The sequence below is a fragment of the Lipotes vexillifer genome, unplaced genomic scaffold, assembly GCF_000442215.2.
Source record: "Lipotes vexillifer unplaced genomic scaffold, Lipotes_vexillifer_v1.1 scaffold23, whole genome shotgun sequence".
In the NCBI taxonomy this organism is placed as follows: domain Eukaryota; kingdom Metazoa; phylum Chordata; class Mammalia; order Artiodactyla; family Lipotidae; genus Lipotes; species Lipotes vexillifer.
In genome coordinates, this window is record NW_006796283.1 from 4,131,972 (window position 1) to 4,146,656 (window position 14,685).

Here is a 14,685-nt window from a genome sequence, read left to right on the forward strand (position 1 = left end):
ACCTTCTCTTTATGTACGACCCCAAGAAAAGGTGCTGACCCGGCCTGCGGGCGGGCAGGGGCGCCGTGACCAAGAGGGCCCCTCCCAGACATGCCTGTGAGGCCCGGGCCTCTGCCCGCCCAGGTCATGAAGCCCTTTCTGAGGCTCCTGTCGGTTTCTGGGTCCCCGGTCCCTACCTGCCACCCAGCTGTCTGCTGTGCGGGGCAGGTGTGAGGGAGATGGGCCTCGGCCAGGCCCGGGCCCCGCGAACGGCAAGGCCTTCTCTCCAGGGCGACGGCCGGCGACTGCCTGGAGAGCTCCTACTTCAAGGAGAAGCCCCTGCGTGAGTCTCCGCCGCCCCCTGGCCGGCGCTTGGCTGGGGGTCCCTGTTCGGGCCGGGGCTGCTGTTGGGCAGGTGGGCGGTGGGGCCCGAGCAGGCACGGGCTGCTCGTGCCACAGGAACTGCGTGCAGGGCCAGGAGGGGAGCAGAGGGAGGCGTGGGGGGCCCTCCCCACCTGGCGCTGAGCAGCCCCCTCCCTGCAGCCTGCGAGCCGGAGCTCATGCCCACTTTCCCCCACCACCGCAACAAGCGTGCTGCCCCGGCCACATTCTCAGGAGCTGAGAGCCAGAGCCGGCGCTGCAAGCCCTGAGGGCGGGGGCCCCTGGGGCCCGGCCTGTCCCTCGGCCAGGACCGACCAACTGCTCCAGCTCACTGCACCGCTTCCTGCACCTCTGCCCACCGCTGCCCCAGAACGGCAGAGTGTGGACACGGGGGATGCCGGTGGGTGCGTCCTGCAGGCCCAGGCACCCTGCCGGGCGCCACCTGGTGGCTCTGTCATCTCGTGGCTCTGCCATCTGGTGGCTGAGCTGGGTCCACCTGTTGCCAAGCCCTCAGACCCTCACTTCCCAGGAGGAAATTTGGCTGGGCCCATCTCAGGAGGTGTCTCTGGCTTGGGGCGAGCAGACCCCACGTGGTCACTTTTGTCCCCACTTGATCCCCAGGGTCTGCCTGGGAAGGGAGAGGCTACGGTGACCCCCCGCTGGGGCAGCAGGACTCAGAGTGGGAAGGAGGGGTGGGGTGTGGGGTGCCGCCAGCTTGGTGGACTGGAGTCTGGGTAGCTCTGAGCCCACCAGACGGACAGCCCTGGGTTGGGGGCTGTGCCCTGTCCCCACTCTCCACTGAGGCCCCTGGGGAGGGACATGGTTGGGCCTCAGAGAGATAAACGCTTTCCTCACAGACGCAGTTGGATCCAGTGTCCTTTAATGTACTTTGAGGTTGTGATTCGCGTGACGGACAGGTGTGGGGAGGAGGGGCCACACACAAGACTGGCCCCACCCCAGGCCCAGGTGGGCAGGCCCACCCCCTCCAGCCCTGTGAGCGGGCTGGCAGCTGGCGCATCTTTACCACTGGACCCAGGTGGACTCTGGGGTGGGAGCCTTGGAGATCTCTCATCCTGCCTTCCAAAGCCGGACAGCAGGAAGATGTAGCAGGGAGGCTGCTGGGGTACTGATTGCTCAGAAGCCCCCACGCTCCACCCGGAAGTGGGGTGACAGCCTCTCGGGCTCTGTGGCTCCCCGTCTCCCGCCTGCTGTTCTCTGTAACTCTTGGGCACTCACTCTGGTTGGAGACTAGATCATTTCTTTTCTGCTCTTGGGTCCAGCTTCCCCGCCCAGCTCTGACTGGAGCCCATGGGGGCTGGTCTCAGGCCAGCACTCAGCTCATTTAGTGCTGGTCTGTGACACCCATGGGGGACCAGGTCCCCTCAGCCGGGTCAGCCATGCACCTGGCAGAGCCCCTAGAATGGTCTTAGCAAAGCTCCGGGGCTCATGAGGTCACCTGAGCCCCCAAGGACACTCCTCTGTGGAGCACCCCTTTGGGCACTTGCAGGGAGCAGGTCAGGAGCTGCGGCGCGGGGGCCAGTGGTGGGGCCGGGGAGAGGTGGGAGAGGGTGCTCCCTGGGGGTGGGCCGGCAGCTTTCCGAGGAAGACGGCCCCCACCTCTCACGTAGCAGGGTTGAGTCTCCATGCCTCCCGACCTGCCGCTGTGCTCAGCACCCCTGGGGGGCAGGAGGCAGGGTGGCCAGTGGCCCGGGCCCGAGGAGGGATGAGGCCCAGAAAAGCACCACGGAACGTGTCTCCAGAAAGCCCTGGGCCTAGGGCCAGGCGGGCCTAGGGGCATCGTAGAGCAAGGCGTCCACCTGGGCTCGCTGCAGCCACAGGCGCCGCTGGTGGTTTCCGTGCAGGGCGCGCAGCGGGTGGCCCGGGCGGCAGGTGGCCAGGGCGGCACAGTGGGAAGTGTGCAGCTGGCGACACGTGTCACAGCAGAGGGTGGGGAGGGCGCCAGGGCCCAGGCAGCTGTGTGTCTGGTAGCCGGGGGGCTCGGGGACTCGGGGGGGGCTGGCCTGCTCAGGGGTTCCAGGGGCTTGGGGGGCAGCCAGGTCTCCGGGCCGACTGAGCAGCTCTTGGCGCAGTGAGAGGAGGGAGAAGACCTCAGCCTCGGGCTCCTCCTCCGAGGCTGGGCTGCTGGCCTCAGCCTCCCAGGCCCCGCCCCCCACGCCCCACAGTCTGGCACTCTGCTCCCAGAACAGAGGCTGGCAGGCCAGCTCCGAGGGGGGTGAGTCGGGGCCTGGCGAGGGTCCCCCGTATAGGCTGGTCTCGTCTGAGCCCTCATCCTCCTGCAGGTCCCGGTACAGGTCCAGCCGGGCCTGGCACCGGGCCGGGGAGCCACGGGGGGGCACAGGTGGCGGCTCCTCTTCGCGGGCTAGTCGCTGCTGCAGCCAGGCCACGCAGGAGGCCACATCCGCACTGGCCCGCCGTGCCTGCAGCAGCTCCTCGGCTGGCAGCATGCTGGTGCCCAGCTGCGCCAGCACCTCGCCCAGGATCTCACACTCCAACCGCAAGGCAAAGCAGCCCAGGGCGACCTGCACAAGCTGGCGGGCGGGGGGCAGGGCGGCCACCATGAGGCGGTGGTCGTCCCTGCGCACATAGCCCATCTTCTGGAAGCTCTGGATGAGAAGATCCTCCGAGAGTGCGCCCTTCAGCACGTGCACGTAGCCCCCTGAGAAAGTCTGCAAGGGAGGGGGCCCGTCGGCGGCAGCCCACCCTCCCACAGACCTGCCCCCGCCTCGGCTGCACTCTGGCAGTGGCTTGCTTTGGGGGGCCACCATCCTCACCCCAGGGGGCGGCGTGGCCCCAAGGCGGTCTGGGATGTGCTGACACTCCCTCCAGAGGAGCTGTTTAAAAACATACATGCTGGGAGTTCCCTGGTGGTCTTGTGGTTAGGATTTGGCGCTTTCACTGCTGGGGCCTGGGTTCAGTCCCCGGTCGGGGAACTGAGATCCCGCAAGCTGTGCGGCCAAAAACAAAAAAAAACATAGATGTTCAGGGCCACCCCCAGAAACTCTGATCTCACTGGCTGAGGTAGACCCAGGCATCACAATTTTTTTTTTTTTTTTTTTTTGCCGTATGTGGGCCTCTCACTGTTGTGGCCTCTCCCATTGCGGAGCACAGGCTCCGGACGAGCAGGCCCAACGGCCATGGCCCACGGGCCCAGCCGCTCCACGGCACGCGGGATCCTCCCAGACCGGGGCACGAACCCGTATCCCCCGCACCGGCAGGCGGACCCCCAACCACTGCGCCACCAGGGAAGCCCCCACAATTTTTTAATCTAACACATTTCACCTGGGTCATAGAACAAACTAAATAAAGAGCCCCTGTTGAGAAATCTCGCTGCTCTCTGGGTCCCCTCCACCTCCTCTCACCTGTGGGGGTTTGCTACTTTAGTTAGTTTCCTGTGTACCTGCTGAGTGGTCATGCAAACACACAAAGAACACAGGTGCTTATTTGCTCTGAGCAGGTAGCCTCCTAAACGCCTCATTCTGAACTCTGCTTTTCCAGTTTCTGAGAGCTTTCCCTATCACAACAGAGGCCTAGCCATTCACTTCTCCAGCTGTGCAGCCTTCCACCACACGGATGGAACATCTGTAGTTTTTGGAGGCTCCAGGCTGCAGAGGAACTAGAAGGGTCCCTAGGATGGTGACCACGTGTCTCTCACATGTCTACAGTTCCTTGATCCTGGGACCCTGTGAGTGTACCTCTGCTTACAGCTGATGAGAGTACCTCCACAGATGGCGCACTGCTGTAAAACTGTTCTCAGGGCTGGGCCTTCACCCCTCACAATGGACCTTGCGCTGGACTGTCCTCGTGTTTGCTTCATGGAGGAAGGAATGGATTCCAAAAGATTAGGTAACTTGCCCCAAGCCACAGAGCCGGCAGAAGCAGACCCCATCCAGGTCTGCCCAGTGCTGAAGCCCGTGAGTGTCTCAAGATCAGGCCTGTCTGTTCTGCTCTTGGCCCCCCATGGGGCTGCATCCTGCCCTCGTCTGAATGGATGAATGAAAGTCCTAGAACCTCAAAACAGTAGGTGTCCCAGTGGAGCAGTGGGCTCCACGGCTCACCTCACTGAGAGAGGCTGCTGCTGCCATGGCAACCAGTGGAGGCGGACGCCCACGTGCCCAGTGACATCATTACCTTCCCACTCTTCTGAATTAGCTCAGAGCACAAGGCAGCGTGCCCCCTCCTGCCAGCCTGCAGCTCACCTGGAGGGACCTGGCCGGCCCTGGGCTCAGCTCTACCCAGGCTGGGGGGTGAGCTCGGTTCTTGTTTAGCCCGGCTCCACTAGGACATGCAGGGGCACCCCCAGCCCCTGCCTGCTTCATAGGGGATAACCCATCCCATGTCCTCTTCCACAAATGGAGCCACAAATCTCTCCTGGAGAGATTAGGGTGACCCTGGAATGCCCAGTCCTTCCCGTGTGCCTGTCCTAGGATTTCTTTGGTAACTGGGGTCACAAGGCCACTTTGGGGAGGGCAGTGATACAAGCTTTAAGGACCAGGATCCCCCTCGGAAGGCGGGTATCCAAACAGGTGACCTCCACCCACCCCATGTTCTCAGCACCAGGAGTACAAAGGGGAACCTCGGCCAAGAGATGTTCCAACACGCCCAGGACCGCTCAGCACACTGAGCTCTCTGAAGCCTATCAGTCTCTGAGGACACCTGAAATCCTTTATGCCCAACGGTAGCCACCGTCCCGATGGTAGCCAACCCCCAGTAGCCTGGGCAGAGGCCCCCACTCGGCTCGGCGCCCTACCTTGATGGTGGTGAATTCTTTCCTCCAAGGCAGCAGATACAGGTGCACGGCGGCCAATTCCAGCAGCTCGAAGGCGCGGGCCAGGCCGCGTAGCGCAGGGGCCAGGTCGGCGCGGCCCCACAGGCCATCGGTGAGTAGTGCCAGCGCGTCATCCTGCAGCGCCCCATGCAGGTCGAAGTCTTCCACCAGGATGTGCCAGAGCACGGCGCGTAGCGATGGGTCCCCGCACACGCCCGCGCGGCCGTGCCTAAGTTCGCGCTCCAGGCACAGACGGTAGTCCTCGGACAGCGAGCTGCTGCCCATGCTGGCGGGCGGGAATAGGGTGTCAGGACGCAGAGACCCCTCCCTGCCCGCTGCGCGCCTCCAGAGCCCTCGCCTGCATCCACAGGTCCCCCACCAACTGTGCGCCCCTGGTACCTACAGCACCCCCTTCCCTGGAGACGTGCGCCACCTGAGTGGAGCAGAGACCCCTTTGCCCACCAGATCGTGCTGTGGGCCCGGAGGACGACAGCCCTACCTGTCTCTCACCAGCAGTCCCCGAGCGCCCGCTACTCTGTTCGGGCCTCTCCAGCAGCACCTCGCTTCCGCCGGGGCCGGCTCCACCCCTCTGCCGTGACGTTAGGGGCGGGGTCTCTTCGGGCACCACCGCCTCCGCCAACGCGGACAGGGGCGGGGCCTAGTGAGGGCCCGGGAGCACAAACCTCCACGGCCTGCGGAGCCGAGGACAGGGGGCACACCGCGGACGCTCCCACCGAGGCGGGCGCCGACCTCCCGAGCTGGACCCTCGGGAGCGCCAGGGTGCTGAGGAAGCAGGTACCGTGGCTCTTCGTGCGCCTGCCGGGAGCGGGTACCGGACGCGGGGCGGGGCAATCTCCTGGGGGCGGGGCTACCCCAACAGGGACGGGACCCTTCTCGTTTCCTAACGGGATTGATCAGATACGGGAGGGAGGGCTCGAGCTGCCCTCTGGCGGGGCCAGCGCTCCAGGTGGAAGCCGGCCAGGCGTTTCAGCGTCATTTAAAAGCTGCAACCTCGGGGGTCCTGGCGGTCCAGTCGTTAGGACCCCGCGCTCCCACGGCTGGGGGCGCCGCACCCTCCTCCCCCCAGCGAAAAAAACAAATCAGCAACCCGGGCCTCGTTGAGGCGGCGTGAAGGCGCCTTTCTGCCTAGGTCAGAGTCGCTTCCAGGCACCAGATCCGATGTTCTGCTCTGTATCCAGCCCTGCTTCTCCGCTCCTGCTCTGAGTGCTGTTTGCGTGGTCCCAGGTGTTTGCTGTTAACTGTTGTGTGCTACTCCGGGGAGCATCGCTCTCAGTGTGCCACTCGTACCTGAGCAGGTCTTTGCACCGTCCTCCCTTAGAGGAGTAGTCCCATAGAAGACCCGTTGAATGGAAGTGACGTTGCGTGGCTTTCCAGGTTAAGTCATAAAACTGCCTTGCTGTCTTGAGATGCTCAATTTTGGGACCTAGCCACATACTGGGAGGAAAGCAATTACATGAAGGGGCCAAATAATGAAGGCTGAATAATGTCCAAGATCCATGGAACCCGGGAATGTGAACATATTTGGAAATAGGATCTTTGGAGATATAATCGAGTTAAGACGAAGTCAGACTGGATTAGGCTGGATCCTAAACCCTGTCAGAATGATGTCTTTGTAAGGAGCAAGGTTACATACTTCGGAAGGAAGCATATGATGGATGCAGAGACTTGCAGCTACAGGCAGAGACTGCAGGAGCCCCGAGAGCTGGACGAGGCAGGAAAGGGTTCTCGTCTAGCACTCTGCTGGGCCACGGCCCTGTGGATGCCTTGACTTCAGACTTCAGGACTTTGAAAGTAAATTTCTGTTGTTTTAAGCTCCCCGGTAGCTAGTTACAGGAAACGAATGCAGGCCTCCCACGGCTGTTCCCACAGCCCTGAGGCCCTCGCTGGTGGCAGATGTGTAGACAAATCTCCAGATGACTCCAACCCCTTGATCTTGGGTCACCCCAACTTGGAAGCTGACCTAGTTGATGCTGCAGGTGGGCCAGAGACAAGATGTCCCCACTGAACCCTGCCGAGATGGGAGTTTCACAAGCAAAGCAAATGGCTGTCGCATGTTTAAGCCAGTGCGTGGGCTGGTTTGTTACACAGCAGGGGGGTGGATACCACACTGCCTCAGCGCCAGCTGCGTAGGGGTCCTCCTGTGACCCTGGGCTATAACCGGGCAGAGCAGATGGGTGGGAGGGTCAGTTAATACCTACCTCGGCCAGGACCGCAGCTCCCTGGACCATCGCCCAGCACGCTGCACACTGTGCGGCTGGGTCCAGTCTCCCAGGCAGCACCACTCTCCTCATCATCCAGCTTTCTCATCTTCACCAGTTCAGTGCAAGGGAAGGTCTGTCTTGTAAGTGTTTTCATTTGCATTTCTTGATTTTAAAAATGACTTTAAACACCTCTTCTTATGCTGATGAGCTTTTTAAAGTTCTTCTGAAGACAGCCTGTTCACAGCCTTTGCTATGTTCCTGACTGGGGCTCCTGCCTTTTTCTTGTTGATCTGGAGGATTTTCTGTGTGAAGAATCCATCACTCACCAAAGGGCTGTAGGCTGGAAGAGGCTGAAGGACTGGCCCAGAGCCAGCAGCAGAAGGGCCGTCTGATCAGCGCCTCCAGAGAGCTCCCCAAAGCCAGCAGGAGCGCCCACGGTCAGGCTTTGCTCCATCGTCCACCTGCTCTATGAAAGGGGGCTTAAAATCCCATCCTTGAGACCGCCAAGGCCTGGAGCAGGGGGGTCATCCTCCCCAGGCTTCATGGCTGGCTGGCCCTCGTGTCCAGGACTGGGGGGCTTCCTCTGGAGATGGCAGGGACTCAGGGACTGAGAGCTTTGAGGGCAGGGCAGGGTGAGCAGGCGAGTGCCCGCCTGTCGTTCCTGGGGTGCTGGTGGGCAGGGGACCCCCTGCCCACAAAGGCTCCCGAAAGAGGGAGCTGCCCCCGGAACTTGGGTTGGCCTTCCCTTGGGGTCACGTCCCCGGCCCCCTCTGGCCTCCAGAGTCAACCTGCTGGGCTAGAAGAGAGCTCTGCCACCGGGAGGTGTTGCCTGGAGAAGGCGTTGCCCCTTCTGTGCCTCACTTTCCTCACGAGGTTCCCGCACAGCCTTGGGACACTGCGTGCACAGAACACACAGTCAGGTCCAGCTGGGCCTTCCCCAGGGACCCACACGCTGCTCCCACACCACTTTCTGCCACGGTGACAGATGCTGCCTGGGGCTGGGGCCGGGCCACCTGCGTGTGTTCCCCACCTGGAGAGCAACATGACTCCTGGGAACCCTTCAGGAGGAGTGGTCCGGGGCTCAGATCCTGCCCAGTGATGACCTCTGACCCTGCCAACCTGCTAGACCCCCCAGAGTGTGTCCAGTGCTAGAAGGGGCAGCCCCATGGATCCCACTCCTGGGTAGAGATCTGGGAGGCGGGCTGGGCTTGGCGATGGCCCCAGGGGCCTCTGGGACCCTCTTCTGGCTCTGGCTGGTTGGCTGGGAGTGGCTGTGCTGCCCAGGCCTCCGCCCGGCCAGTGGGATGGGGAGCAGGTGAGCCGCGCTGACGGAGACACCAGTGACCTCTTTATTTCCAGCTGGGTCAGTGGTTGCCCAGGGGCCTGTAGCAGTCAGGGTGGGCAGGTGGTGGGGCTCCTGGCAGGCGCCGACCCTTGGGTTCACACCGACCCTGAAGGGGCTGAGTGGGGGTGGGGATTCGCCAGGGGTCTCAGGATGTCCGTGCCCATTGCCAAGGGTGGGAGTGTGGCTCAGAGCTCCCACACATGGGCAGGTGCCCTGGGGACACCTGGGTCTCCAGGACAGAGTGGTCAGTGACCAATAAATAAACAGCACAGTCTAAACCCACCTGGGCCCCAGGCCTCCTGTGGGGTGACAGGCTCTCTTCTCGACTCAGACAAGAACCTGGCTCAGGGAGCTCCGTGTGTCACGGCGGACGGGAAGGGGAGAGGAGCAGACCTGCCCTCGGTCAGGCCCACGGCCCCTCTGTCTTTGGGCTTGCGGGGCCTGCAGGGTGTCAGCGGACTGAGCCGTTGGAGTGTGCAGGCCCCAGGGGCGCCCAGTTTCCCTGCACGGGGCCTCTCACAGGTGGGGACAGGAAAGAGAAGGGCCTGGTTCCTGGGAGCTGACTCGGGTCAGCCCCATCCTATCAGGAGCAGAGGGGCCTCCTTGAGCCCTAGGGGCTGATGTCAGGCGGGGGCGAGAGCCCCACCTCGGCCAGCCCACCGCCCCATGCAGGTGCCTCTGGGCCAGTCCTTGGCCAGCCCGTCCTCTGCTACTTGCCCAGGGCCCGCCGGGGCAGCAGCTCCACGTAGCTCAGGGCGCTCTGCAGTGACGTCAGGCAGTAACCCTCCTCTCCGATCAGGTACCTGCACGGAGGTGGCACAAAGCACCTGTCACTGGAGGGATGCAAGGAGACCCCGACATTCTGGAAGGGGCACCTGCCCTTGCGGGGCAGAACCTGGATGCTGAGGTCCCACGGGCTGTCAGGGCGCTGGGCTGGGGGACGGCCCACTCCCCAGGCAGATGCTGCTCAGGGGATGGCCCCCGGCTCCTCTGGGCGGCGTGCTGGGTGAGGGGCAGGGAGAGGGGCCGTGGGCCCCGTGCATGGGTGGGAGCACGAGCTCAGCCCCCACGCTGGCCCGAGGCTCCCACCTCTCGTGGATGAACTCCTCCAGGGCTGCACACTCCGACACCAGCTGGGGGAGGCCACTCCTCAGCGCCACAAAGGACAGGATGGGCAGCAGGTCGTCGGCGCCACTGTTGGGGAGATGCAGAGCCGGCCAGGAGGCTCCAGGGACTGGGGGTGCTGCTCAATCCCCACAGCCCTGAAGCCTCCCAGCTAGGTCCCTGGAGCAGCCTTGGGCTTGCTGGATGCTGTCCCCGTGCCTCTCCTGCCCGCCGGCCTCAGGGGGCTGGGGGTGGCCTTGGGTTAGCGTGACAAGAGACCACTTGGGATTGCTGAGGCCATCCTGAATGGGGACCCTGTGCCGCAGAGCCCAGGGCTGGACCAGGGAGGCCCCACAGTGAAGCTCTCCCGTGAGCTTGCCCGAGCCCGGGGACGGGACCCACAGTGAAGCTCTCCCGTGAGCTTGCCCGAGCCCGGGGACGGGATGACGGAGAGGATAGCCCGTGTCCCAGGCAGCCTGTTCACTCCTGGGGTCAGAGTCACTCACGTGTCACTCCAGGTACCCCAGACCCTCTGCAAGAGGCACCTAAGTGAGGGAGGGAGGCCCTGGGGGATGCTCAAAACCCTGGCGAAGGGCCCACGGGCCAGTACTCTTGGCGAGGAGCACGGAGGCAGACTGGTTTGAACCTGATGACCAACCAGGGACTCCTGCCCCCACCTCCCTGGGTGCCACCCACCTGCAGGGACACACAGCGGCCCCCCCCCCCCCCCCCCCGCCATAGCGCATCCAAGGCCGCAGAGAAACAGACCAAGTCTCAAAATGAGAGCCCACGTTTCTTCCAGAGATGAAGCAGCAGGTTGTCTATGGTGGCCACAGATTTCCTGAAAGTGCCCAGAGTGCACGTACGTCATCTGGCTGCTCCCCTGAGGAAACCTCCTGGGCTGGGAAAGCAGAAGAGGGCGTTAGTTATTGGAGTAACTGAAAGCGCTACAGGTTTTCTTCTCTTTTCTCCCCTCCACTCTTCTTAGTTAAGCATTTACTTTAAGCCCCTCGTCCTTTGCCTTCCCAAGCCTGCGCAGTCTCAGGAGTTCCCGGGTGGCAGTGATGCCAGCTACGGGTGGGGGTGGGATTCTTGTGCGGAAATGGTACATATGTGGCCCCCTTTGACTGCACTTCCTGAGGAAACCTTTGCCTTAAAACTGCTTTTGCAGATAAAGCGCTGTGCTGCTTTTGCGCCCAGGAGAAAAGCTTAAAGCCACAACATATTTTGGCAAACTCCCCCCGCCCCCGCCCGCCCGGCTATCTAAGACATCAAGAAGTTTTGCTGAGGGGCCGTGAGGGAATGTCGGAGGTGCTGGATTTTCTGTGGTGCTCATCTCTTTTCAGATCGTTTCCCAGTATTTGGGGATCTCTCCTTTCCAGAGCAATGGCTTTCTCTCTGCAAGATTTACACCTGATCTTTAATAAATCAGAGAGACAGTGCCCGTCCCTGGGAGGCTGGGAGTGACCACTAGAAGTCTTCTGGGTGTGTGACCCAAGGCGAGTTACTTAGCTTTCTTAATTTTCAGTGTTCTTATCTGTAAAGTGGGGATAAAGCAATACCCTCTGTTTAGCACGTTGCCGGGATAAAAGGTAAGGCTTTTAGTATACGTACCCGGCATGTGTCTGTTCTGTAATTGGCTGTGTCATTCAGGTGTGGGGACGCTGGCCTCACGGTGGTTCTGTCTGTCAGGGACGTGTGTGTAGAGCACAGGGCTTTGCTCTGGGTGAGTATGAGCTTTGCTGAGGTGGATGGTGTCGGCGTGGACGGGCAAGTGAGAAAACTCGCCTGTCTGCCCCCTTCTGTTCCACCCTTTCTTCTCACGTAGAGACAGGAAGAGGCCCGCGGCCCCCCCCCCCCCCCGCCGCTCCTTGGATGTTCTGAGAAGAGAGCTAGCGTGGGTTTGCAGCTGGGACTCGGAAATGCTTTCAGTTCTGGGGCTCTTTCACCTGCTGCAACTTTTTCGGAGACCAGATGGTACAGTAGTGATGGTGGCCAGTGAGAGCCAGGTGGGTCCCCCGGCCTGACCCCACAGCCCACCCAGCTGGCTGCAAGGACAGGTGCTTTCAGAGCGACCCCGGTCTCTGGCACAGGGTGAGGGTCGCCAGCCCCAGGTGGGCGCCAGGGCCAGGACACGCTGCTGGCTACGGGCCGGTGCAGGTGAGATAAGGCAGAACCCAGGTGGGGAAGACACCTGCCCACCTCAGGAGGCTGGGGCAGGGGCAGTGCAGGAACCCCAGGCTGGGGCTCAGCACAGGGGACAGGCTCTTCCCCAGGACAGGACCGGGGCGGCTTCCCCAAGCATGCACCTGAGGGGAGCACACGCCACCGGGTGAGCGATGGACTGGACCGCGTCATCAGCAGGGCTGGAGCCCGGGGTCTTTGGTGGAAATGGGCCACACTCTCCTCAAGGAGAAGCAGGGCCAGGCCGGGCGGGATCCCGAGGTGCCGGGGCCGGGGCCTGGATGGCAGGGTTCCCGCTCCCCTGGCCTCTGAAGGCAGCCCCTCTCGCCCAGTCCCCACCACAGGCCGCGGCCTCCTGGGACTCACATGGCGGCGATGCCCGGCTGGGGTGCAGCCTCGCGAGCCCGGGAGTAGTCCTCCGCGCAGGCACAGGTGACCCGCAGGGCCCGCACTGCGTCGCAGAAGCCAGGCTTCGGGTGAGGGGGTGGGGACCTCATCCCGGTACGGCCCCGGGCGCCGCCCCACCCCCATCGCGTGCAGGGCTGGGCAGAGCCTGGACCACCACCACTCATGTCCCACGGGTCACACACCCCCCGGACAGGAGAAGGGCCTGCCGCTGAGGGCTGAAGGCGCAGACTCCAGTCGCCCTCCGGGACGGGACTCTGTCTCATCTGACTCCCTTCGCCCTTCCCTCCAACCAAACCGTCCCCCCTCACCAATGCACTCCAGCTTCTTCTGGGGGCAGCTCTCCAGGACCAGCAGCCCTAGCTCCTGGGCGGCAGCACAGTAGGGGTAGGCGCCGCCTGCCGTGGCCTCGGGGTCCCGGGGGAGGAGCCTGGTGGGGACGCCGACGGCCGCCGGGGGCGCGTTCCCGTACAGCTCCATGCTCCTACTCAGGGCGGCCTCCCGCAGGCGGTAAACGCTCCTGGGGCAGAGAGGGGCCAGGCTCAGCGGCCCAGGGCCCCGCCCGGGAGGGGACAGGGGCGGGGCTGGGGAGAGCTGGCCACGCCCCGAGCCGTGGGGGGGTGCGCGTGGCACCGCCTGCACACGCGCAGCACCTGAGGAGGCCTGGGAGGAAGGCAGCTCAGGGACGCGCACGCGGCGGGGCCGCACCTGTACACGGCCAGCAGCAGGGGCCACAGCGGGGAGAAGAAGGGCTCCTCGATGCAGGCCAGGCAGCGGTCCTTGGAGGCGGCCGTGTTCAGGCCTTCGAAAGCCAGGAGCGTCAGCGACAGCAGCCTGTCTGCCGGGGGCAGAGCCGGTACAGAGGCACTGTGGGGACAGCTGGGACCTCCAGCCCCGCTGGCGGCCCCTGGAGGCCTCGCCCACCCGCAGCCAACCTGGGGTGCTCAGGCAGGGTCCCCACCTGCCTGCCCCTCCCCGCCGCCCCAGAGCCGGCCTTGGGATGGGCGGAGCCACAGGTAGCTTCCCGGCTCAGCAGGAGGGGCTCTGCCTGGCCCTGCCTCCCCCCACTTCTAAACGCTACGGCCCAGGTCGGTGCAGGGAGTCGGGGCCCTCATCCCTAGGGAGTCACAGGGTCGTATGCAGCTCCGCCAGGGGGCCAAGGAGACAAGCCTGGAAGGGAGGGCATAAGACAGCTTCTTTCTGAAAAGGGTCTGTACCCCAAACTGGGGCACCCAGAGGAACGTCAGAAGCGTATCTGAAGACAAGAAATCTGAGGCCCAGGGAGATGAAGGAACCCGCCCCCCACGGGGGAGGAGGGGTGTGCACCCAGAGCCTCCCAGACAACACGGGCCCCTGACTGCTGGGCCTCTCGCTGGTTCTCAGGAAACCCTGACAGCCTTCCTCCTTGGAAGGGACGTGAAGTCCCCTGCCACCCTGGGCTCCTTACGGAACCCACACACTCTTCTCAAAATGGAGAAACCTAAGATGAGCCACCACCAGGCCGCACAGACCTAGAGCCCTGGGTTTGGAAGGGTGGGGGTCGGACCTAATGGAGCAGCTAGGACCACCTGGCAGCCAGAGGCTCTGACGGCAGACCCTCCCCCAAACACAAGACTGAAATGGACCCGGCTGTCCTCCCTATGTGGCCCCGTGAGGAGACAGCCAGGGATGGAGGGAGACCCTGGCCACTGCTGGCCCCAGCTGCTCTCTGGGGCAGGGTGTGTGCCTCTCTGCTACACTGGACACGTGGCCCCAGGGGAGGGCTCTGCAGAGCAGGGCCGGCCTGGATGCCACCCAGAGGAAGGCTCCGCCGGACCGGGCCCATCCCAGGCCTCTGACAAGCTTTCTGAGGATGTGGGCTTCGGACAGCGCAGTTCCCCCACCACCCACCCGGCCCGTGGCGCGGACCTCACCGATGGCGTCGTGTGCCCTTCAGCTGCTCCAGCAACGGCTCCTTCCTCACCCCTGGGGGCTGGGGCTCCGGCCGCCCCCCAGGGCCCCGGCCCCTCCTCTCAGTAGCCGCCAAGAACTGTTCCAGGTCCCCGAAGGGGCTGTCCTTGCCCGGCAGGTCGGATGAAGTGTCCGCCAGGGGTGAGGGAGGCCCCGCCGGGCTGCCGTCTGCCCCTCTGTCCGGGTTGCCGGGGTGGGGTGGGGGGATGGGGGCGCTGGCGGAGGTGCCGTCTGTGGGCCTTTGGTCTGGGCTGGGCTCCGGGGGGGAGGGCATGCAGTAGAGGCTCTGAGAGGGCCGGAGCCGCCGGCTTCCAGGAGCCAGCAGCCCG

The 14,685-nt window shown here is 63.7% G+C and overlaps 3 protein-coding genes across 3 annotated transcripts in view; 1 reads left to right on the plus strand and 2 right to left on the minus strand.

Moving 5' to 3' along the window:
* The window catches only part of CDK10 (cyclin dependent kinase 10), a 7,854-nt gene extending 7,225 nt beyond the window's left edge, over positions 1-629 (plus strand). The window contains 3 exon segments of the mRNA XM_007468451.1: positions 1-31; positions 270-322; positions 523-629. The exon segment at positions 1-31 is cut by the window's left edge and continues 34 nt beyond it. Of these exon segments, the coding sequence (XP_007468513.1) occupies positions 1-31; positions 270-322; positions 523-629 (191 nt within the window).
* A 1,413-nt stretch (positions 630-2,042) lies between these two features.
* Positions 2,043-5,695, minus strand: SPATA2L (spermatogenesis associated 2 like). The gene is made up of 3 exons (XM_007468452.1): positions 5,646-5,695; positions 5,129-5,432; positions 2,043-3,047 (listed from the first exon to the last, which is right to left on the minus strand). Exons 2-3 carry the CDS (start codon positions 5,429-5,431, stop codon positions 2,133-2,135), a joined length of 1,218 nt encoding a protein of 405 aa, XP_007468514.1. The 5' UTR covers position 5,432; positions 5,646-5,695; the 3' UTR covers positions 2,043-2,132.
* A 3,727-nt stretch (positions 5,696-9,422) lies between these two features.
* Positions 9,423-14,685, minus strand: part of VPS9D1 (VPS9 domain containing 1) — an 11,970-nt gene continuing 6,707 nt past the window's right edge. The window contains exons 10-16 of the mRNA XM_007468482.1: positions 14,320-14,682; positions 13,918-13,925; positions 13,115-13,244; positions 12,718-12,926; positions 12,368-12,452; positions 9,803-9,907; positions 9,423-9,516 (exon numbers count right to left, since the gene is read on the minus strand). Coding sequence (XP_007468544.1) covers positions 9,423-9,516; positions 9,803-9,907; positions 12,368-12,452; positions 12,718-12,926; positions 13,115-13,244; positions 13,918-13,925; positions 14,320-14,682 — 994 coding nt within the window. The remainder of the gene's footprint in view (positions 9,517-9,802; positions 9,908-12,367; positions 12,453-12,717; positions 12,927-13,114; positions 13,245-13,917; positions 13,926-14,319; positions 14,683-14,685) is intronic.

Excerpts from the sequence above, each read along its gene's own strand:
- SPATA2L (XM_007468452.1), bottom strand. The coding sequence starts at position 5,431 with ATGGGCAGCAGCTCGCTGTCCGAGGACTACCGTCTGTGCCTGGAGCGC. Across the intron at positions 3,048-5,128 it reads AAGAATTCACCACCATCAAG|ACTTTCTCAGGGGGCTACGT; the intron begins GTAGGGCGCCGA and ends CCTCCCTTGCAG.